This window comes from Cololabis saira, chromosome 22 (genome assembly GCF_033807715.1).
Source record: "Cololabis saira isolate AMF1-May2022 chromosome 22, fColSai1.1, whole genome shotgun sequence".
Taxonomy (NCBI): Eukaryota; Metazoa; Chordata; class Actinopteri; order Beloniformes; family Belonidae; genus Cololabis; species Cololabis saira.
The window spans coordinates 28,726,027-28,751,061 of NC_084608.1; the positions used below are offsets into that span (position 1 = coordinate 28,726,027).

Genomic DNA, 25,035 nt, shown 5'->3' on the forward strand with positions numbered 1-25,035 from the left:
CGATTTTTCATTTTGATTTTTTTGGTAAAACTACAAAAGACAACGGAATAAATTGTTTCAAATATTTTATCTTTATTTTTAAAGAAAAATAGCAAAAGAATGTCCCTTTTGAGAATGAAGTGCAATTGAAAGATACTGTAAATCCTCCTTGAGTTTAGTAAAGTGACAACATTTACAATTTTCTTGACCAAACAAAGATGACTAGACGAGCTCTGTCTGTAATGCAGACAGCTCTCTTCTTCTTTTCCAGCTACATGAAAAAGAGAGAGGAAAATCGATTTTCCGATTTTCCTTTTTTGAACATCGTCTTGATTAATAAATCCGATTTAGATTTAAAATCGATTAATAGCAGAGCCCTACTTTGAACGCAGATAAATCTCAGTCAGGCTGCAGAGAGTTCAAACTTGTAATTTATAACCAATTCTTGTTCCTTTCATGAGCAATTTAAAATGTTAACAGCTCAGAGATGCTTTGTTTTGGTTCCATGCAGGAGAATTGAGTTTAAGTGCACATGTGCAGCTCCGTGACAAAGCCGAAAGCAAACACACAGGGGCAAAAGAGTGGCGACCAAGAGACAAAAACAGCAGAGAAGCTCATTCTCACACCAAAGCATAAACAAACAGAACTGCCACGTAATTCTGCAGTGAATTAAAGCACCTTCTCACACATGTGTCGGCTGAAGCTAATCCCCATCTCGCTCCCTAACCGGGAGATATGACGGTGCTGAATGAAGGTCTGCGGCCGCAGGACTAACGAGGAGGACAAAGGAGGATAACGTCCACGCGTATCGGAGCGACGCGGCGATTTGAGGCCGCAGATTAGTCGATAGCCCTTTCGCCTCAGATAAAGCCTCCGTGGAGATTTAGAAATAAACATTGCAGCCAACGTTTTTCAAAAGAGGCAGTCGTGAGAACAGATTGAAAGAGTCTCTTTCACAGAAGGTCAAGTGATATTACAGGATAATGTAATAAAGTACAGTGGAAATGAAAGAAGGCAGCCTTGACGCCTACTTACGGAGTTTCCAGACTGCAGATGATGTAGAAGGCCGTGTAGGAATGCTGGTACACCTGGAAAAAAGCAGGAAATTAATGACTTGTTTTCTAACTTCTTTTCCTTTTTTTCCCCCCAATCTCTAAAGCTTTCAACATCCAAAAAGGATTACACTGAATAACCGTGTTCTCTTTAAGAATAAAAGAAAACACAAACACGATTAAGAGTGACGGCAGGAAACCCTTTGACGTTAGAACTGAAAGAAAACTGTTTGATCAGTAACATTAAGCAAACACTGAACACATTTCATACAACGGTTCCAGTAAATCTACACTGGCCTCCCAAACCCACGCCGATCTGTCATGTTCATGCTTAAAATAAGAGCAACTCAATTTCCTTTCAACATCCAGGGATTAAACATCTCATCTGGCTGCAGTCAAGCATTGAACGCAACACAAGTTCATAACTTACTTATTGTATTCGTTAAAAATGTCAGGGTTACAAGTCTGTAACGTTTAAGTGTTTTATCTTTACGTTCATGCCAACATACAGCGTTACAGGGCCACGAATGGCATTATCATCCCATATCTTCTCAGTTCCTCCCAACATTTTTTTCACACTGTTTATAGACAAAAGAAGCCTAATAAATCAAATCAGATTTATTTATATAGCACATTTCATATGACAAGCATAAACTCAATGTGCTAACACACATAAAAACACATAAAAAGTACAATAAAACACATAAAACACAAAAACATAAAACATGATAAAAGAGATGATGGAAATTAAAAGATATTAAAATTAAAATTATAGTACTGATTCCAACAAACTAGCTAAAAGCTTGTGAAAAAAGATATGTTTTTAATTTACTTTTAAAAGAGGCCAGTGATGAAGCAGAGCGTAGTTCATGTGGTACAGAGTTCCAGAGTGTGGGACCGTAATGACTGAATGAACCATATGCTGATTGAGAATTTATCCTGGGTATGATTAGGAGATCTTTGTTCAGAGATCTAAGGGATCTTTTCGGTACATATAAACTGAGCATGTCAGAGACATAAGAGGGGGCCAGACCATTAAAACATTTATAAACTCATCACTCACTCACTCATCTTCTCCCGCTTTTCCGTTACCGGGTCGCGGGGGCAGCAGCCTCAGCAGGGATGCCCAGACTTCCCTCACCCCAGACACTTCCTCCAGCTCTTCCGGGGGGAGTCCGAGGCGTTCCCAGGCCAGCCGAGAGACATAGTCTCTCCAGCGTGTCCTGGGTCTTCCCCGGGGTCTCCTCCCGGTGGGACATGCCTGGAACACCTCCCTAGGGAGGCGTCCAGGAGGCATCCGGTACAGATGCCCAAGCCACCTCAGCTGACTCCTCTCAATGTGGAGGAGTAGCGGCTCGACTCCGAGCTCCTCCCGGGTGACCGAACTCCTCACCCTATCTCTAAGGGAGCGTCCAGCCACCCTGCGGAGGAAACTCATCTCGGCCGCTTGTATCCGCGATCTTGTCCTTTCGGTCACTACCCAAAGTTCATGACCATAGGTGAGGGTAGGGGCGTAGATTGACCGGTAAATCGAGAGCTTCGCCTTTCGACTCAGCTCCCTCTTTACCACGACGGTCCAGTACATCGACCGCATTACTGCGGACGCTGCACCGATCCGCCTGTCAATCTCACGCTCCATTGTTCCCTCACTCGTGAACAAGATCCCGAGATACTTGAACTCCTCCACCTGAGGCAGGACTTCCCCACCCACCCGGAGAAGGCATGCCACCCTTTTCCGGTCGAGAACCATGGCCTCGGTCTTGGAGGTGCTGATTCTCATCCCTGCCGCGTCGCACTCGGCCGCAAACCGCCCCAGCACATGCTGGAGGTCCCGGTCTGATGAAGCCAACAGGACAACATCATCTGCAAAAAGCAGAGATGAAATCCTGAGGTTCCCAAACCGGATCCCCTCCGGCCCCTGGCTGCGCCTAGAAATCCTGTCCATAAAAATTATGAACAGGACCGGTGACAAAGGGCAGCCCTGCCGGAGTCCAACATGCACCGGGAACAAGTCTGACTTACTGCCGGCAATGCGAACCAGACTCCTGCTTCGATCATACAGAGACCGGACAGCCCTTAGTAGAGGGCCCCGGACTCCATACTCACTCAGCACCCCCCACAGAATGGCACGAGGGACACGGTCAAATGCCTTCTCCAGATCCACAAAGCACATGTAGACTGGTTGGGCAAATTCCCATGAACCCTCGAGCACCCTGCGGAGGGTATAGAGCTGGTCCAGTGTTCCACGACCGGGACGAAAACCGCATTGTTCCTCCTGAATCCGAGGTTCGACTATCGGCCGTAATCTCCTCTCCAGTACCCTGGCGTAGACTTTCCCCGGGAGGCTGAGAAGTGTGATCCCCCTGTAGTTGGAACACACTCTCCGGTCCCCCTTTTTAAACAGAGGGACCACCACCCCGGTTTGCCACCCCAGCGGTACTGTCCCCTTCCTCCATGCAATGTCGCAGAGGCGTGTCAGCCAAGACAGCCCTACGACATCCAGAGACATTTATAAACTATAAGAAGAATTTTAAAATCAATTCTTTGTTTTATTGGGAGCCAGTGGAGTTTTGATAAAATAGGAGTGATATGGTCAGATTTCTTGGTTCTGGTCAGTACTCTAGCGGCCGCATTCTGGATGAGCTGTAGCTTATTGAGTGACTGCTTTGGCAGTCCAGCGAATAGCGCGTTACAATAGTCCAGTCTACTAGAAATAAAAGCATGCACTAGTTTCTCGGAATCAGACTGAGATAAAAAACATCTAACCTTTGCAATATTTCTCAAATGATAAAATGCAGTCTTAGAAATATTACAGATGTGTCTGTGGAAACTCAGGTCAGCATCTAAGTGCACACCCAAGTTTTTGACATTTTCACATGGGTTAACAGGTAGAGATGTTAGATGAGGTGGAATTTTCTGCCTCAGGGCTTTGGGACCAACTAACAGAATCTCGGTCTTGTCCTGGTTAAGCCGGAGAAAATTTTTACCCATCCAAGAACTGATGTTTGTAATACACTGGATGAGGTTGTTTACTGGGTCAAGGTTGTTGGCCGAAACAGAAATATATAACTGTGTGTCATCTGCATATGATTGGTAGGAGACATTATGTCTTTGAATTATGGATCCAAGAGGCAGCATGTATATATTAAATAAAAGAGGACCTAAAATTGACCCCTGAGGGACACCTCACCTATTATAGGTCTAATAAACTTATTTCAAACAGAAGGTTATATCACAGCGTCTTTTTTACACAAAGAAAACAGGTCGAGTGCCATTCAGATATCATCCAACGATATTCCAGATCCGCATGAAACCAACTTATAAACACAAGCTCAGGGTGAGAATGACTGCGAAACGTGGCTGCGGCTCATTATATTGTGCAGCAGTCGCAATGTTTCACATTCTAACAGAGACAACAGACAGAAATGCACATTACTATCAAAAATAAGCTGAATTAAAACCATGCTGCAGAGGAGATGCTTTGGAGGGGACACAAAAATGGCTGCTCATGAGCCAAGTAAATAACACTTTATGTTCAAAAGGTGATTTATTTGCAGGCAAGATTGTTGCATCTCGTTTTACATAAGGTAAATGTACATATTATAATAATATCATACATACATAAAAAGGAGGCAAGAGAACACACTAATGGAACCTTTATCAATGCAAGATTAATTAAACTTAAAAATATTGTTGAGTTACAGACTTTATTAGTTATGTTCAAGGCAAAAAGCAGAATATTGCCTGAAAATATAAAAAATGTTTGTGTTTAGTTCAGAAAATAAGGACCATAGGAGGAAATTAGATTTTAAACATCCATTTGCACAGTACTTTAAAACAAATGTGTATTTCAGTATGTGGTGTAAAATTATGGAACTCCTTAACAACTGATTTAAAGGATTGTAAAAATATTCACCAGTTCAAGAAATTGTATAAAGACAACATAATCAGACAAAAGTGAATTTAACGGGTAAAATATCTTTTGTTGTTTTTTTGTTTTTGGTGTTGTTGGTGAGTTATTGTGTATGTTTTCTTATTTTTGGTTTTGTTTTGTTCATTATTTTTATTTTGGTATTATATAAGTAGCGAATGTTGAACGGACGGACAGACCATCTTCATATGTATTGTTTTCAAGGGGCTTGTAATATAAGGCTTTCTTCTTCTTGCCCCTTTTCGATCATGGAATGGAACATGTATGTGAACTACCATTTCCATGATACGGAATAAATAAAATTGAAATGAAATGAAATAACATGCACAGTAAATGAGAACATCTAGCAGTTGTTTGGAGGTTTATTTGTGGCTCGGCTTGGAGGACCAGTTTACTTAAAGTGAGTAAAGTCTTGGTTCTGATGACAACACCATTGTGTTTATTAGTTTTTTGTACCCATCATCTTGAGGTTGATATTTTTTTTTTAATGGTGCCAGCTAATAAAGGTGGTTAATTGATGAATAGGTCTACCTTTAACATCATCACTGGATTTCCAGATTTGACTTCTGCAGTTCCTGGTTATCAGGATGTAATTAGGATGTCTGAAAACGCTGCAGGGAGAGTTCTGATGATGATAAGTCGGAGAAATCATATTTCTCCAATGGTACCTTCCCTCCACTGGCTTCCTGTTAAATGTTGGATAGAATTTAAAACCCTTCTTCTAATATTGAAAGCCTTTAAGAGCCGTGCTCGCTCTTACTTAATAGTTTCATGTCATCTGAACAGAGCCCATCACTCTGGGAGACGGATGGAGCTGGTGGTTCCTGGAGTCTTCAGACGTAGCGTGGGAGGAGGAACCTTCAATCATCAGGCTCCCAGTTAGTGTTTGGGATGCAGACACCTTCTCCACCTTCAACATTAGGCTTCTAACTTTCCTTTTTGATAAAGCGTATAGTTACAGCAGAAGCCTCCCTGCGGTTCTGCTGCTGCAGGGCTGAACTGCCAGGAGACGTTGCGTGACACGCTCTCTCCTCGCGCGGCTCTCTTTGCTCTTCTTAGGTGTATTTGTCATTATTATTGCGACTAAAACAATTCTCCTTTGTGTCTCATAGGCAGATATCCCTGGACTGGATACTGTTTGCTCGTCTCTCTTTTCTCTCATCTCAGACTTCCAACCGGTCCAAGCAGATGGCTTCCTTCCCTGAGTCTGCTGCTCCTGGAGTTTCTTCTCTTAATTCTTTGGATCCTGCTATTTTCTTCCCCTCCACACCGTCACTTCATGCTTGCTCAGAATGGGAAACTTCACCAGGGTGAAGACCTGATGCAGTTCTTGGGGTATCCTAGTTAAGCTGATTTCCTTCTTTTAAAGAATAGACATCATGTGAAATTTGAAATGGAACGATGATTAGAGAACGATGAAGTGGATGAACTTAATAAGGAGGCTGAAAAATACATGTTTTTACTTTACTTTGATAAAACGAAATGGGCAGCCAAGTGGCTCGGGGGATAGTAGGGGTGTAACGATACACTAATCCCACGATACGGTACACGATATTGAGGTCACAATAACGATACAATATTATAGCAGTATTTTTTTAACAACCTTGAATGAGGAACACATGACTGGAAAAAATTGTCTTTTATTTGAAAGACACAAAATACAAAACAATACTGTGCGTTTGCCCTATTGTTACAGTTTGTAAAGCTTTATAACTGTTTAAGTTTTAAAGAGAAAGCCAGACCAACCATTTTCCACAAACTGAACTAAAAGTAAATGTCAGGTTTGCATTATGATCTTCAGTTCATACAAGTACAAATATTTTGCCACAAACTGAATAGTTTCTCTCATGTATGATTTGACTTTTTTCTTTTCCAGAAATGTAACAACTAAAATTAAATAAATAAATAAAAGTAAATAAATACATACAATTTTACATCATAAAAAAGATTGATTCATGCTCACCTTATAAGTGTAAGAAGAGATTTATTTTTGTTAAGAAGGTTATTTTGGTAATTCAGGGTTCATTATTTTATAAATATATTCTTTATATTCTGATGTAAATCAGGGACTATAATGACACTAGTCAGTTTATCTGTAGTGATTAGTCTGTTTTAGATTGGGCGGAGTGATACGCCACAGTACGGCACTAGGTGCTGTGTTGATGTTCTAAAATCCTACACTGTTGAGGGACATTAAAGTACACTGGAACTCAGCAGAAGTTGTCCCAGCAGGTAGTGCAGCCGTCTCACAGCAAGAAGGTCCTGGGTTTGATTCCCGCCGGGGACGCTGTGGGTGCTGAAGTGTGTGTTAGTTCCCCCATGACTTCAGTGCCCACACCATGGGTGGGGTTGGTGAAAGGATCTTTCTGTGTGGAGTTTGCATGTTCTCCCCGTGTTCCCTTGGGTAGCTAATGGGAGCTACCCTCACAAAAACATGCAACAGTCCTGGGCTACACATGCCCCCTCTGGCCAACCGGGGCGCCAGATGGGGTGGAGAGGATCTGGCCGGAATAACGTGATCCTTCCACGCGCTACGTCCGGCCGGAGAAACCCCACCCTGTCTGGTGAAAAGATGCGGCCTGCTCACTCCTCAGGTTAAGGAGGAGACATGAGCTCAGTGCAGGGCCCTCCCGGGGTTGGTAGAGGATGGCAATGCACAGGACTGTCAGTAGGTAGGAGCACGGGGTGGTAAAAATGGGGAAAAAACCGGGATAAAAATATAAAAAAAAAAAAAAAGAAGTTGTCCCCGTGTTTATCCTACTCACGACCCCAAAAAGTTTTAATTTAATAAGGTAAGGCTTAACTCTACACCAGCCTTACATAAGTAAAAGTTCAGAGCTCAAAACGGGACCGCAAAACGGTACTAGTTTCTTCTGAGCGGAGTCAGATTTTGGTCCGCGGGTCGAGGTGTGGTCGCGGCCACGGTCGGATGCGCGTTACTTTTCAACACAATAGATTAATATTGATAACCCAATATCGTGATACAGTTTGTCACCTCCACGACAAGTATCTTGACGTTTTTGTATCGCGAAATTTCGTGTCACGATATATTGTTATACCCCTAGTGGATAGCACTGGTCCCTCAGAGTTTTTTTCAGGTGCTGTTTCTTCCTCCCACAGCCCAAAACATGTTAGCTTCACTGAGGATCCTGAACTGCCCACGTGTTTGTTTGTGACCCTGCGACGGACCGGCGACCTCTCCAGGGTGCATCACCAAACAGAGCTAGGACAGACTCCAGCAGATCCCTGTGACCCCAAATAGGAAGTAGCGGGTACAGATGAATAAAAAACAAACAAACTTGGGTGTAGATACATCTGCATGTTACTGTATGAGGAGCTCTGTGTTGATTACTGCTTCTGCAGTTTCTCACATTCAGAATACACTCCTCGAAAATTTCTTATTCATGAAAAGTCACGTCCCGCCGGGGCCATGTTCACGTTCAAATGAAGAGGGTTTGCACATCTGTTGCAATGCAAACAAGATGCTTAATATGCATTTGATCCACGCTGCGTGTTAGAAAGATAAAGCTTGGACCGATGTGTATTCGTGCTTGTGTGACGGTGCGCTGCGTTATTGAACATACAGGAGGAATGGCTGTCATGCATCAGGGTGATGGAGGCTTGGACGGATAATAAATGCAAACACATGCAGCATGACACACTCTACCGTGTCATAACACTTTCTATTCATTTCAGCCAATAACACAAGATTATGTGTTTGCAGACATCTGAATAACGGGAACAAATTCTCTCCACGGCGTCTCAAAATAAAGCGAGCAAGCACATATCAGCCAGTCAGATGATTGGATGTATCTGATCTACGTATGTTCGGAGCTGAAATGCTTTGATGCGTATCGCGGGCCGGGCACAGCCGGCGCAGTCGCAGGACACTTTATTCAAGAAGAGCCCAGGAATGATGTATTCTCAGCCAACACTTCCCGGCTGCAGCGCCGATCTCATCTTCCCCTCTGCAAGCCGGTGCGGCGCCGAGGGGTTTGTTTGTGTTCCTGCCTCCCTCGCTGCAGTTCCACTCAGCCGTGCTAGCCCCCGCCGCCATCGCTGACAGGCAGCGGTGTGCGACAGGCCTTCACACCCCGCCGTGATGACTTTCTCCTCCTTCCTCTCTCCCCTCCGCCAGCCAGCCAGCCGCCCACCCACCCCCGCCGTTTCCAGCAGCTGACATATTTGGCTGTCAGTCGGCTAATTCAGAAAACAAGCAACCAAATGAGGAGCTCACCGGTGCAACGTTGTAGGCCAGCAGCACATGCTTCAAGTCAGGCGACACCTCGTACTTGCTGGCTTTGTACATTTCCTGGGAATAAGAGGACGGTGTTAAAAAAGAAAGGAAGAAAATCAGACAAAAAGATGAGACATCTAACCATGCGTGGTGTTTTCATTAAACTAGTCCTTAAACGCCTGCCTTTGACAGATTGCTTGGCTCCAGAAGCAAATGGGGGTTGAATTAATCTTTGCACTGGGGCTTGGCGGTTTGATGGCAGACATAATGTTGTGTGTCGTCACCCCAAACCGCCGCGCCGCCAATGCCACATCGCCATCCTGATGTGTGCACGCTTTTCTTTTTTTAGTGCCACGTTCTACATGTGCAGTTCACATTTCACTGGAATAATAGCGTTTAGTTACGTTTTTTAATTAATAATAAAAAAAAAAAACAGGCCTGGAGGTGCTTTGAGTTTCTGACCCTGAAACAGCAGTTTCAATTTAATTCTGTGGCGTTTCGAGGCAGCGATCCCTTCCTGTCATCAACAGAAAGGAAGAACAAGAATAAAAGGACTTACAAATTTCTTGTTATGCACCAAGATGGTCTGCTCATTAGTGTCAACGTTGAACTTGATGACATCACCGTCCCGGTTTCGGTATAACAGTTCGTTACCTGAAAGACAGAGGTGAGATGAAGAAAAAGAACAAAGAACAAAAGTTATTAAAGCCACTTTTGAAAGGGAACACAAGAGAGTAATAATTAAGTTGTCTGTCTACCCAGCCTTCTCTGGGTTTCCACACTTCTCACCCCATCTCAGGAAATAACTGCAGATTCATGGTGAAAGGTTACATTTTAGCAATCGATGCGCCTGGGCTCCCTTCAACAACAGAAACATTTCCGAGCTCTATGCCCCGTTTGGGTTTGTAATTGCAACTGTTGCGTCTAATGTGGATGGAAATGATGAAAACTGTTGAAAAACAACCCAAAAGCATGTGGTAATAAGGACATAGTTGCAGAGCTTCAGGGTTTGCTCACTATGTCAGCTGTTACTCTGGAGATTTCTGGGCCAGGTTGGCTTCAACTGGGCCCAACTGGTCTGAGGCGAAGACGCAAACAGACATAATCCATCACACCTCTCTAGATAAGGGGGCTGAGAAAAGTGTTGCCCTGACCCCTTCAGGGGTAACTGGGATATATGACTACTAATGGAAGATAACGCACCGAGATGCCTTCAAGGGCCGCGTAAACAACACGGTGGAGACAGACAATCTGTAACCAAGGTCACTTCCTGCTTGCATGTCCAGCGAACATGGATTGTGGTGTTATACACACCTCTGGGGTTATGAAGATCTTTTATAAGATGTAGTTTAAACCCTGACGGGGACTGATTTCCTTAGGAAACTCTGTAGACGATGAGCCACCGTCAAGAGTAAACTCTGCAGCTCCCTGTATTAACTATTTAGGCCCTGTCCCAATACTCCCCCTACCCCTAGTTTTCAGCCCTACCCCTAAATTTTGCATGTTCCCGTGAGGGTAGTGGTGTCCCAATTCCTCTTTCCACCTAGGGGTAGTGAAGAAACGAGTGTAGGGGCTAGGATGTGTTTTCGGATGCTCACTAGTTTGATCTAGGGACAGAAAAAATTCCCAGAATGCTTTTCGTCGTCATTTGCGGACTGAATCAAAAAAAAAACATGGCGGACATTTCTTATTTTTTAGTGAATAAAATCAATATTTTGAGTTAGTTTCTGCATAAAAATGCGTTTTGATTACATTTTTAGCGAGAAATATATATTTTACTTTCATAATATTCACTCAGTGAATGTACATAATCAATCGTTTTCCCTGTTGTTGCAACCTCGCCGGCTGATTTATGGTCCCACGTTACACCAACGCAGAGCCTACGGCGTAGGTTACGCGGCGCCGTACCCTACGCTGTACCCTACGGCTTACCCTACGCCGTAGGCTCTGCGTCGATTTAATGCGGAACCATAAATCAGCTCCGGAGCCGGCAGGCAGAAATGCCGAAATTTTCGGAGCAAATTTCTTAACAGGCGTAGCTACAACTGTTAGATTTCATCTATTAAACCAACATTTATCTTCCTAAATGATTTATTTCAGCCAGTGGTAATTCTCCACAGAGCTGCAGGTTTCTCCCCGGGACGACGGCGCAGGTTGACCTGGCGATCACGTCTGTACGTGAGCTGCTGCTGCTGCTGCTGCTGCTGCTGCTGCGCCCCGGTCTCATCATCGCCGAAAACATCAGATCAAATTTCTTAACAGGCGTTATTTGGATTAACTGAGCCCAGGTTGGGGATCTTAACGGTTACTTTTACGCCTGAAAAAATATTAAAACTTAATAAAGGGCATATTAACAGCGCTACAGCTGAAATTAAAACAGCTTTTGGCTCTCAGCTTCCTGATTTTAGTGGTGGTGCTGAAAATAGGAGTAGTGGGAGTATTGGGACAGGCCCCTGGGAAGATTTCAAGTGCCCTAAAATCTGTCCCTTCTTTTTCAGGAGTAGTGATAGAAAGTAGGGCTAGTGAAAGAAAGTAGGGGGAGTATTGGGATTGGGCCTTAGATCTGCATGCTGGTACTCCAGCACATGGTCATAGGTGACAGGTAGGGGCCCAAAACACTCTTTTTACACATCTTAATCTTCCCCACTAGCTTCATTTGGTTCAAAGGCTTGTAGTTGCAGAACATAGTTAATCTAGAGTCCTCTGGGCAGAATTAGGCTCCTTGTGTTGTCTTCAGCAAGACAAGGGGACTTTTTCAGACCAACTTTCAAGTTCTTGGCGAACGCTATGTACTAAATGTTAATTGCTTTAACTTTTCTTATCTGTATTTGGATTATAATCAATTAATTTAAGACTGATAACAATCTATAAATGGAGTACGGCTCAGTAACGTGAGCCACTAGTTGGAATTTCATCAAATTAACCCTCATGAGCATTTTCACTTGTACAGAAAATACATTAGTGTGGACTAAGCACAGCACTGTTGAAAGAAAAAAAAACATGATTAATTTGCTTTCTCTCTGGGTAACCAGAGGTTTCTAATCTCTACTTCAATTCTTGGTGTAAAACATTTCATCGTCATAACAGCAATCAAACTCTAAGAGTGGCAAAAAGAAACACCGTGATTTGGCTCTCAATTACTCATCTGCAGTAATCGGCTTCATTTAGGTCGCCCACGCACAGCGGTTAGATTTGATCAGCAGAAAACAACCAACAGAGTTGGATTTTTTCAAATAACACACCATTTTCCTTGATTCTTTAATCACGAGGAAAGAACTCCCACCCGAGCTGAGTAAAGAACATGCATGGCCCACTGAAGCGCATCCTGCCCACGAACAACCTGGATTAAAGAAAAATAACTCAACTTTTCACAAACTTTTAATAGGGGTGTAACGATACACTAATCTCACGATACGGTACGATACACGATATTGAGGTCACGATAACGATACGATATTATAGCAGTATTTTTTTAACAACCTTGAATGAGGAACATATGACTGGAAAAATGGTCTTTTATTTGAAAGACACAAAATACAAAACAATGCTGTGCGTTTGCCCTATTGTTACAGTTTGTAATGCTTTATAACTGTTTAAGTTTTAAAGAGAAAGCCAGGCCAACCATTTTCCACAAACTGAACTAAAAGTAAATGTCAGGTTTGCATTATGCATCTTCAGTTTCATACAAGTACAAATATTTTGCCACAAACTGAAAAGTTTCTCTCATGTATGATTTGAATTTTTTCTTTTCCAGAAATTTAACAACTAAAATTAAATAAATAAATAAAAGTAAATAAATACATACAATTTTACGTCATAAAAAAGATTGATTCATGCTCACCTTATAAGTGTAAGAGGAGATTTATTTTTGTTAAGAAGGTTATTTTGGTAATTCAGAGTTCATTATTTTATAAATATATTCTTTATATTCTGATGTAAATCAGGGACTATAATGACACTAGTCAGTTTATCTGTAGTGATTAGTCTGTTTTAGATTGGGCGGAGTGATACGCCACAGTACGGCACTAGGTGCTGTGTTGATGTTCTAAAATCCTACACTGTTGAGGGACATTAAAGTACACTGGAACTCAGCAGAAGTTGTCCCCGTGTTTATCCTACTCACGACCCCAAAAAGGTTTAATTTAATAAGGTAAGGCTTATCTCTACACCAGACTTACATAAGTAAAAGTTCAGAGCTCAAAACCCTGCTAGAGTCCCGTGATCGGGACCGCAAAACGGTACTAGTTTCTTCTGAGTGGAGTCAGATTTTGGTCCGCGCGGTCGCGGTCGGATGCGCGTTACTAGTCAACACAATAGATTAATATTAATAACCCAATATCGCGATAGACTTTGAAATTACTCTACGACACGTATTGTGACGTTTTTGTATCGCAAAATTTCGTGGCACGATATATTGTTACACCCCTAACTTTTAACCAACGTTCCCTTAAACCAGACCCACTTGTTGCCAGTGAAGGGATGTTTTCTAATATACTTCAACGTAAAAGCTTCCAGCGGTGATTCCAGGTCGCTGGACGATATCCTTGATGGGAGACGATGTTTGACAGATGTATGAAAGTCCATGCAGATCCTCATCCATCAGGCTTTTATCAGGAAAGGATAAGTTTAATATGGCAACTGACCCATTTCACCTTCAATCTGTCCGTGCTGCTCTGTGTTATTGCTTTAGTGATCGGCGGGCGCACGGACAACCACACCAATTGGTGAGGTAATTAGAAGCCAGAGATTGTTATGCAGAGTGCTTTCTATCTGCTAGCACATCTAATTGTCCATTAGAGGTGACAAAATTACCATCACAATGGCTCTAATACCGAATGTGCTTGGGATGGCAGTTTCAGGCGGTTACAGATTGGCATCGCCAAACGTCCCCTCAGCTTCCTTTGTCTCCTCATTAGAAACCGCTGGCATACTAACAAGGGTGTCAAATGGGCTCCTTCATGGACATCACGGCGATAAATAAGGGGTTGTTTTGTTTTTTTTCCCCCCACAATGAGTGATTATTTCAGTTGGACTCTTGATAAACAGTCGACTTTTATGTATGAAAAGATAATTGCAAAGTTGGGGCTTGAATGAGTAAAATGATAATGCGGTGATAAATCAGTGGCCACGAGAGCCGGACTTGTTTGGTTTCGTGACTTACTTTGTTTTCACGGCTGGGCTTCGGCTTAGACTCGGAGACCTGCATGTCTTTAAGGAAACTTTTCCTTATCTCCTGCCAAATTTACTGATCTTCTTCTTTAACCACAAGCCTCGAGACACGTTGGATGTACCACAGATCTCTCAAATCCTGCCCATCACTGAACCCGTATAAGCTCTGCTGCTAAGCTCATCATTTTAGACCTTATCATCCCTCCTTCACCTCTTCAACTCTTTATTTTCTGGTCTTTCAAAGACATATTCTTTTACAGTACCAAAGGCATTATGTCTCCCCTTCACTCTATTGCTATCTGGCTATCTCTCATTCCCCCCCAATCCCCTCCACACACACACACACACACCTTCACCCACTGCGCATCAGCCAAGGGCGATGTTTTCTCCTCTGATCTATCGCTTTCCATGGTGGTATGTCTTATTAATCCTGCGTCCTGCTCTGGGCACAGCTGTAACCCAGCCTCACACACGTACCGACACACCGAGGTGCAGCAGACGCACTGAGGGACAAGCGCCAAAGCTTTACATCCAGTTTCACCAACATAGCTGGACTGCAGACTTCTCTTCCTCTCAAGAATCATGTTCCATGATTCTTCTTCCAATATCCACCAAACACATTGAATTCAATTCAATATTTGACACCAAATCTACTACACTCCCTATAGATTAAATACATTTAATAGTGCGGTCTCTGCCATGTGCCAAAGATGTAAAATAAATACTGGAAATCTACTCTATATGCTCTGGAACTGTCCTATTATAGATGCTTTCTGGAAATACGTGATCAAAACAATCTCTGACATTTTAAAATCCCATATTCTTGATCCTAAAGTCTGGATACTGGGAGAATGAACTTGGATCATATAGTACTCCAGAAAATACTGTATTCCCTTAGAAAAAAAAAAAAGAGACTTTGACCTTATTTGGGGACCTTTTTTGGATTTTTTGCCTTTATTGGACTAATGATCTGAATCATCTACTATATTATTGAATGTGTTTACGCAGGACTTGATTATTTAATTTATTATTCATTTTTGTTCCAGTATTGATAGACATATGTGAAAAGAAGTTAAATGATTATTTTTTTTATCTTATTATTATTATTTATTTATTTTGGTTTAATTCATGTTATGAAAAGTAAAAAAAAAAAAAAAAGAAGGGGGGGGGGGGGGGGGGTGGAGGGGTGGGGGGGGGGGGGTATTGATAATTATATTATTATTGTAAATCTTTTTTTTTATTTTTTTATTGCCCTCAATAAAGATATCTATACAAAAAAAAAAAAAAAGAATCATGTTCCTATGATTGCAGTAATCTACAATCGAACCCATCGCCTTAATGGCTGGTCCCAGTATATTACTTCTACAGTCCAGATCATAATCCTTAAGACCATATATGTAGAATATGACAGGTTAATTAGAATGACAGAGTAGTGAGGTAGGAAGAGTTCACACCACTTCTGGAAAAATCAACCGGGGCTATCCGAGTTAAATTACCTTCACCTGCAGTGCACTTCTTTTTCCTCATTCCTCTACCTTTGCTCAATATCCATTCCCACTTGACCCCCGTCATGAAGGCATAACTCTTTATTCGCTGCACCCGGTGCTCCTCCTGAGTGTCTTCCAGGGTGACAGGGCTGATAAGCTTCAGGCGATTTATGACAGAAAAGTTCCCAATAGTTGGACCGATGGAGAAAAAGAAAACACACACAGCCCCGACCCTTCAGCGTATCGCGTGACGGAAATTACTCGGACAGAAACTCCTCATCAGCGCAGCTTGAAAATAAAAGAGCAAGACGCCAATGAAATAATAGAATTACCGCTCTAACCGTAACCTCAACACGACACGAGCAGCAAACACAGCGCGGTGATTGAAATGGGAGCTTTCTGTGGGCTATGTTGTTAGCCACGAGGTGAGGCAGGTTGCAGTGTTAAGTTCTGGGTGAAATGGGATTTTTCTTGTCGGTTCCAGGTCATTTGTCCGTGCCCACGGCTGCAGACGATGACTGGTTTGATGGAAGTGACACATGCCGCTGGAGAGGAATTAAAGCGTCCCCGTTAAGTCTCGCTGCAGTAACACAGTCCTAAATCTGTGTCATCAAATGGCTCGGATGTGCTGCAATTTAGAAGTTCATAAACATTTAACAGGAGTTTTAATTAAAAGCCCTCTTCATATTTAATGTAATTTATCAGTCTTATATTTCTCTACACGTGGCCTTTAAGAGGGGGTTCCTTTCTGTGCTGCTGCAAGGCTCGATAGGCAGCAACTGAATCTGAAATCCATTTCCTGCAGACTTAATAAACGAGCGCACGGACAAATGAAAGGCAAAGCAAACAAGCAAAAACCTGGAGTCTAAAGTTGCTGACAGAACATTAAGCCACCCAGAGTGCAGCCAACTAGCTTTTGGCCAGTTCTCACAGCGGAAGTCATTTATGTTTATCAGGAACGCCAATCACCGTCGCCTGCTCACTTCATTACTCCGACTCTTCATCCTTTAAATTCCCTCTTAGGGTTGAAATACAACTTTGCCAATTTATTTCTGTGCCCATTCCATTTACTTGGGGAAATACAGATAATGTTTTTTCCTCTCAGTTTATTGGGTTTACCTGGGCCTTAGTTACCTCGAGGCATTACGGGTCCGAGCTAAATTCTCCCCATGAAAGAGAAATCTACCAGCGCTTGATCAAAGAATAACGCTTGGCTCCGTCTCAACCTTCCACACTGCGTGTCCTGTTAATGGGCATCTTAAAACAGACAGACCTTTTTCATCTGCTTTGAGGCTTGTGAAATATTGAAAGTGTTCTGTCTTTCTGTATGTATATATCTTAAAATATCAGGTTTTTCCCAGTGGTTGCAACATGAGATAAAGAGGACCCAAGTCAAAATCAAAATGTTACTTTGCCATTGATAAAGTGAGGGAAAATGTTCCTGGCAGATCTGTGAGTGGTAGACGTCTACAGACATGTGGGATTAACATCTCCGGGGGAAAAGCTGCCCCGCTTTAATTAAAGAGCAGGTACACACGTTGGTGGGAGTGCATCGTGACATGAAAGAGTTGGTGAACCTCATTATGGTGGAGAAGGTTTCAAAGCCACCTCAAAAGACTTTGAACTCCACCAATCAACACACAGATTATCTCAAGATGAAGACTTTTGTTACCCTCCCCGGGAGAGGCTGGCCAACCAAGATTACGTGCAACAGTCTTAAAAAGTCAAGGAGGACTCCAAGGAGGAAGACACTGCCCTCCAAAACTGGACAAGGCAGGAGGAAGTTGGAAAACTGTCTCAGGAAAAAAATGAGTCCAAAATGGGATTTTGTTTGGAAAAATGCAAGCACCGGAGCCCTCTTAGACTGGATGATCTGTATGAAGCATGGCGGCGGTGGTATCATGGTTTGTTTCAGACCATCAAGGCCCAGACACCGTGGCATCACTGGTGAAATTACACATTTTGGATTAAATCAGCAAATTCTACAGTAAAATGTCAGGATATCATTCAGTAAATTAAAGTTAAAATGGATCATGAAGCAAGACCACATTACCAAACTATGACTGCAGAAGAATAACGTTCATGTCTACGCTCTGCATTTAAATCCATAGTATATAGATAGATATACACTACGTTTACATGCAGTCAAAATTCGGGTTATTGCTAATATTTCAGTTACTGAAACATTCAGAATATTCCGTTTACATGGTAATTAATCATTCGGGAAATCTCAATCAAACCAGCGACGCACGGAGAACATCATGACGCAATTCCCGTCATTTCCGCTTCTTCTTCCTGTATCCAAATTCAAAACAAATGCTGCTTCGCGCAACTTTTCGCTCACCTTCTTGTAAATCTCGCTATCCCGGTACTTTCTACCGTCTACAAATGCCAAAATGATCATATCCTTCATTACATTTATAAAGTGATTATTCTCCTCCTGGTCTTGTGTTTCTCCGTGTTTATAAGAACGTCCTGGACTCAAAAGACCAGGATTCCTTGCGAACAGAGCATGCGCAGAAAACAAATTCATGTTCCGTTTGATCCCGTTTGGCGTTTACATGACCGAATATTCGGGTTTTAATAGGAGTAACCCAGGGGTCATATTCGGGTTTTTAAAAACCCCAATATGAGCAAATTCAGGTTATTCAAAAGGGGTTATTGGTGTTTACATGGCCGTGCAAATTCGGGTTATTGCCAATATTCGGGTTTTAAAAGGGTTATTGACTGCATGTAAACTCAGTCATAGTTTATATAATCTAATTTCTGTACTGATGAATGTGCTAAAATTCCTCTGACAATAAGTTGCAGTGATCGCTGAAGTCGCAGAAGAAGCCAAACACACTCTTGACCCCCACTTAAGAGGGGCAGAACAAATGGTATCTGACAGTCCATTGTCTTTGAGAAGAACAAATAAATAAGATATTAGTGATCCTACAGCACCCCTTGGGCTTATTGTAACCTATAACCTCAATTTGTGTGTTATTGATTTACTACACTGCCCATGAGTTGGCGGTCATTTCCAAGACAGATGCTAACGCTCTGCTCATAAACCCTTCCCCTCTGCTCCCGTCTGATCTGCACAGCTCGGGTCTGATCAAGCCTTTCCCCTCCCCGCACGCTTCTGCAGCCGCAGCGTATGCCTTTCTTCCGCTTGCAAACTGATCACTGAACTTGGAAAAACATGCATGTGTTCATAATTAAGCTCATTAGGAGAGCGAGAGCCCGTAAAATAACAATTATAACAACGATAATGACAACGGAAATCACAACATTAGTCAGGCTCTCTTGTTTGGAAAGCTGTACGAGCTCTCAGAGTTACAAAGCTGTTTAAACACACGCTATGTTTAAATTATCTCAAGCAATTATCAAAATTTGCAACTATGCGAGTTGAACACATGTATCCACGAGTCAACAAGTACATATTATTTCCAAATTGATTCTCGAGAGAAGCTTTTCCTCTCCTAAATGTGCTTGTAGCATCCCTGCAAGAACTGTCTTTACAATAATAAATCACCACTCTGGGAGGGTACTCGGTTGCTTTTAAAAGGAACCCTGGCTATTAAGACATGTAGGTCTTAAAAGATAAATGTTGGTATTAATTATAACAATGTGATATAAAAAAACTTGTTGATGTCTTCGTTTTTATAAAATTTGAAAATATAATTTAACTCGTAGGTCGCCATTGTTGTTTACATTCTGGGTAGTGACGTCAGACGGTGGCTCCTGCTAACCCCCGTACACTGTTTGACACCCAGAAACAGATGAAAACACAGTTAAACAGGTGACGGCGCACCAGAAACACAGATGAAAACACAGCTAAACATTAAGGTGACGGCGCACCTACAAAAAAGTAAAAAAAAAAAAAAAAAAAAAAAAGTACCGCACCATAAAGCATGAACTATAAAAACACCATAAAACTCAGATAGACTAACAGACCACACGTTTCAACTAGCAGATAACCGATGCTACAATAAAAACCCCAGCCAGATCTGGCGTCATTAAATTAAATAAAGATGTTCTTGCCTATTTGACGCAAAGTCTGCGCCTCCCGTTTCGTCAAAGTCCCGGGCCAGTCCCCTCAGCCTCTGGTCTGGATGGCGGAGCGCTGCGGGCTCTAGAGCCACGGCTACGCCGTCTACGCAGGAGCCTACGGCGTAGACTACGGCGTCTACGCCGTAGGCTACGCCGTTGACGCCGTAGCCTAATGCACTGGTAAGATGCGCACGACATTGATCATTTTTGCAGATCTCCCGTGCATCACAGAACTTTGATCCAGTTTGCCTGAACCGAGACGTCTTATGGGCTCCCTCGTCAGCCTCCACGGCCGGGAGATGCTGCTCATCTATGTTTTAGATACCTGTCCCAGTTAAACTAACGCGGCTTGTCTTCCCAGAGCCACCGCTCTACGTCATCGCCGCCAGAATCCATTGCGCAGGTAGAACATGGCGCCTCCAACAGGTCAAAATATGTGATAAACATTGTAGATTTATAAAGCAATTAGATTATTTTATGTGTTTTCTAACAACATATTTTAGTATAAGAGAACAATTGTGGCTAATTAGGGACTACAAGTCTTAATAACCAGGGTTCCTTTTAAGGAAAAAATTACAAAACGTGACACAATAAAGTTGAACAAGAGAGCTCTGATTGATAGAAACTTAACTCTTATAGTGGCTGGCGGATCAGTTTTGCAGGATTGAGTCTCGACATTGACCAATTTGTTCTGTTTCCAACAGAAATGTGAGGCTGACTGAGATCAGGGCCGTGTGCTGAACGTGCTGTTGAATGATGTCTTTCTGGAGGAGGCTCTTTGTTCTGTGGGATGATCCACGGCTGACAGAGAGAGACTTTTTGGTAGGAATAACATTTTCTCTGTGATTTAGAAATACAAGCAGTTGAAATGAGTTTCCTCTGCAGGGCGGCGGGACAGCCATCCATCCACGAGAGACTGACGGAGGAGTCCTCCAGACTGAGCTGAGCCCTCCCAGGTATTCAGGCATCTGGTTAGGCCTCGTGAACGGCTCCCTGGGGAGACGTTTAGGCGTGTTCAACCGGGAGGAGGCTCAGAGGCAGAGCCAGGACAAGCTGGAGAGATAATATTTCTTGGCTCGACTGGGGATGCCTTGGTGTCCTCCTGGAAGGGTTTAGAGAGAGAGAGACACCTGGAGCTCTCTGCTAAAGCTGCTGCTCCCACAACCCAAAGCCTGTTCGTTAACTTTAGTTATATTTGAATTAACAGAAAACACACGAGTCATCTTATGGGGGCACATAACAGGTTTTTCAATCTTAATCATCTCTTTAAGGTGGGAGCTACAGACCGTTTCAACCAGTACTCGAGTTGTAAAAAAAAATCAGGGGGGAGGGTGGATTTTATCATCTGGGGACAGATAATTTGTGGTGATTACAAATAATATAATATATTACAAATAATAGCACTGACCAAAACACCTGCAGAAATACTGCATGAATGACATAGCAGCAGTTAAATGCAGCCTTCTGTAAGCTTTAAATATCCACTGGGCTTACATCAAATACATCAAAACACAACAATAAAAAACACTTTTCTGAACTTATCAATATGACTCTGTCCTTCACAGGATAAGTAAAATGGATCACTGCAAAAACTCAAAATCTTAACAAGAATATTTGTCTTATTTCTAGTTAAAATGTCTCATTTTAGTAAAAAAAATCTCATTACACTTAAAACAAAACTAATCACTTGAAAAAACAAGTTTCAAGTAGATTTTCACTTAAAATAACTAGACAAATCTGCCAGTGGAACAAGATTTTTTTGCTTGTAATGAGAAGATAAATCTTGTTCCACTGGCAGATTTTCCTACTTATTTCAAGTGAAAGTTTATTTGAAACAAGTGAAAATTGTCAAATAAGTTATTTTTCTGGTGTTATTTTTCTGTTGATGACTCTAAATGTTGAAATAGCAGTAAAACCACATTCCTTGACAATGAAATGACATAAGGGATGGAAAGGGGGGATGGCAGTTTTACAGGAGGGATGATTTTGACCGTTTTTTTATTTCAGGGGGGGATGCCATCCCCCCTCATCCCCCCTCAACTCCAGTACTGGTTTCAACCCACTTTTGATCTTATAGTACTCCGAACACGCGCACTAAAGAGTCGCTCAGACTGAGAGGCCTGATACTTGCAGTATGAATTTCACAGCGGCAGTTCCACAGATACGAGATTTCACAGAGACCGGTGGCGATCAAATACGCCTGATGTCCTGCACGGCACATTACAGGCACTCGTGTTTTTGACACAGTTCTACAAGCTGCTCCTCTTTTCCTGTTTTCCTTTCGGTTCAGTTCACATCTGTGAGCTGTAAAAGTGTACGACGCCTGGTTGGTAACGCTATAGCAGGGGTGAGCAACCCGCAGCTCTAGAGCCGCATGCAGCTCTTTAGCGCCGCCCTAGTGGCTCCTGGAGCTTTTTCAAAAATGTTTGACCTTTTTCCTTTTTTTCTTCTTTTTTTTCCCTCTTTTGTTCTTTCGCTTTTTTTCCTTTTTTTCTCCTTTTTTCTTCCTTTTTTAATCTCGACATTTTGACTTTTTTCTCGAAATTTCAACTTTTTTCGAAACATTTTTACTTTTTTCTTGAGAATGTACTTCAACATTAATCTCGACATTTCAACCTTTCTCTAAATTTTGACTTTTTTCTCGACATTTCAACTTTTTTCGAAACATTTTGACTTTTTTCTCGAGATTGTACTTCAACATTAATCTCAACATTTCAACCTTTTTCTCTAAATTTTGACTTTTTTCTCGACATTTCGACTTTTTTCTCGACATTTCAACTTTTTTCTCGACATTTCGACTTTTTTCTCAACATTTTGACTTTTTTCTCGAGATTGTACTTCAACATTAATCTCGACATTGACCTTTTTCTCTAAATTTCGACTTTTTCTCAACATTTCGACTTTTTTCCTCAACATTTCGACTTTTTTCTCGACATTTCGCCTTTCGCCATTTGCCTTCATTCTAAGGCTTATACACTTTTCATTTTTTGCGGCTCCAGACATATTTGTTTTTTGTGTTTATGGTCCAATATTGCTCTTTCAACATTTTGGGTTGCCAACCCCTGCGCTATAGGATGCCGGCTATTCTGATTTATTGAGGTATTCAATTGGAGGCAAAAAAAACAAAAATTTATGTAAATGAATGTAAAACCTTTGATATTTACGGTTGGAGATCAGGGAGGCTGCAACTCAAATGAGCGTGGTAAAATGATTGTATTGTCACCACACACTTGAGGGTTATTTGGACAAATAATCGCTGGCGATGAGCTCCAAATCATCCCACGCTCCCATGTTTGTTGTGGAGGGGGGGGAATCAGGCTCAAATCCTCTAGTGTGTAGGCGATTGTCTGCGTGGCAGCAGCACACCGTCTACATCCTCTGCATGTTGATGGAAACTCTGGTCCTGGTGCAGCATTAAGTAGGTCTGAGTTTGAGCAGAATTTATGGTCTGTTGTTCTGCAAACGTTGATCTCAGCGGCAGCATTTCTCTCCAGGAAATATGCAGAATCGGTGAACCCTGACTAAAAAACAACAACATTGTTTAATATTAGATTTGCTGTATGAACCGCTGCACAGAATCGTACCTGTCATCATCTGCAGAAATGGCAAAATAGCAAATTAATGATTGTATTGGTGTCCGCCTACACAAAAAAGCAGTAAAGGATTTCATCAATAATGAATTCACACTGATTTGATCGACAAACTACTAAAAATCTGTCTTTAAAGATTCTTTTATAAAGATTTTCTGCAAGCAGCCGATTCCTCTCAGAGTCGTACGTTACACTACAGTTACTTCATGGTACTCTACTGGGTCCAAATAAATAAATGCACACGAAACATTAAACAACGACGTTCCTGAGCTGAGTAAATGAACAAAGTAATGTTTTACCTTAAGTTTAAGAGGGCTGGACTTGGGAAAAGCTTGATCCCTGCAGCCGTAGCTGCACCTAAACAGCCCGGCTGATCTGTCTGTCTGCTTTTGTGCTGTCATTTAAGTTGTCTTTGTTGTTATGTATGTCATTGATTTATTGTTAGTGTTGATGAAATGTACTGTCAGTGAAGACAAATTTCCCTACGGGACAAATGAAATAAATCTATCTAAATCTAATCAATCTAATACACACGGCAGCTTTTATGCACTAAAACAGGTGACGTTAGAATAAAATGCCTCTAATCTATCCTGAGAAGACAATAGCTAATCTTCAGCTTCACTCCGTACGTTTTGAGACTCCTTGTGATAGTGCAAGTTGTATGTGTTCATACATTTATTTATATATATATATATATATATATATTTCTTTTTAATTTATTTATGTGTGTGTGAGAGTGTGTGTGTACATACATCCTCCTATTTTATTTAATACTTTTTTCATTAAATAATTTTTTTGTGCATTATAGCCATCCCAATAAAATCACACATAAATTATGAGAGTTTTTGCAAATAAAAACCATTAGACGATACAGTAATAACGCACGTAACGACCTAGAGCCTGTGTAAATGAGGAAGAGAAGGCGCAGCGCGCCAGCGGCTGCAGCATCCTTGTGGAAAGCCTCGTCTCTTGCTCTGGAGATGGGTTTCTTGTTAAACCCTGTGAGATGAGAAAGTTGATTCCTGCCGATGCGGCGTTTCTAAAACACTGGGGCTTTGCCAGAGAAAAACACAGGCCGCCTCTGCTGCTGATGCCGAGCTTTCCTCATAATAAAAAAAAAAAAAAATACAGTACAAAGATCCGACTCAGTCTTCACAGTTTAGCAGGAAATGCTCTAAAATGAATGTGAGGAATCCGGTCAAGTGCAGTTCGGTCACTCCTGATCAAAAGCTTTCGCTACACTTTTGCACGAGCCGATCCCGTGTCATCACTTTCCGTTTTTATGGTAAGAGGGAAGAAACACATTAATCAAGAGGAGACCGATAAAACGTGTATAATGTGTCTTGCTGGGAGAAAAAAAGGTGTCATCTATTTTTAAAAACAGCCTTGTTGCTTAAAACCTGGATCAAAGATGACATCCAGCTCCTCAGATGTTTCCTTGATGTGAGCAGATGTGAGGCTGATAAATCTGTCATGAGACCCACCAAAGGAGTCAGAGAAACCCAAAGTTTGCTTCTGCATCCAGTTAAGAGTTAAACATTGTACAACTTAAAGA

General features: G+C 42.0%; 1 protein-coding gene across 4 annotated transcripts in view; it reads right to left on the reverse strand.

Annotated features, from left to right (window-relative positions):
- Positions 1–25,035, reverse strand: part of LOC133423706 (dipeptidyl aminopeptidase-like protein 6) — a 338,469-nt gene that overhangs the window by 50,065 nt on the left and 263,369 nt on the right. For all 4 annotated transcript variants that reach the window (XM_061714009.1, XM_061714010.1, XM_061714007.1 and 1 more), the window contains exons 4-6: positions 9,759–9,853; positions 9,200–9,274; positions 1,015–1,067 (exon numbers count right to left, since the gene is read on the reverse strand). In XM_061714009.1, the coding sequence (XP_061569993.1) occupies positions 1,015–1,067; positions 9,200–9,274; positions 9,759–9,853 (223 nt within the window). The remainder of the gene's footprint in view (positions 1–1,014; positions 1,068–9,199; positions 9,275–9,758; positions 9,854–25,035) is intronic.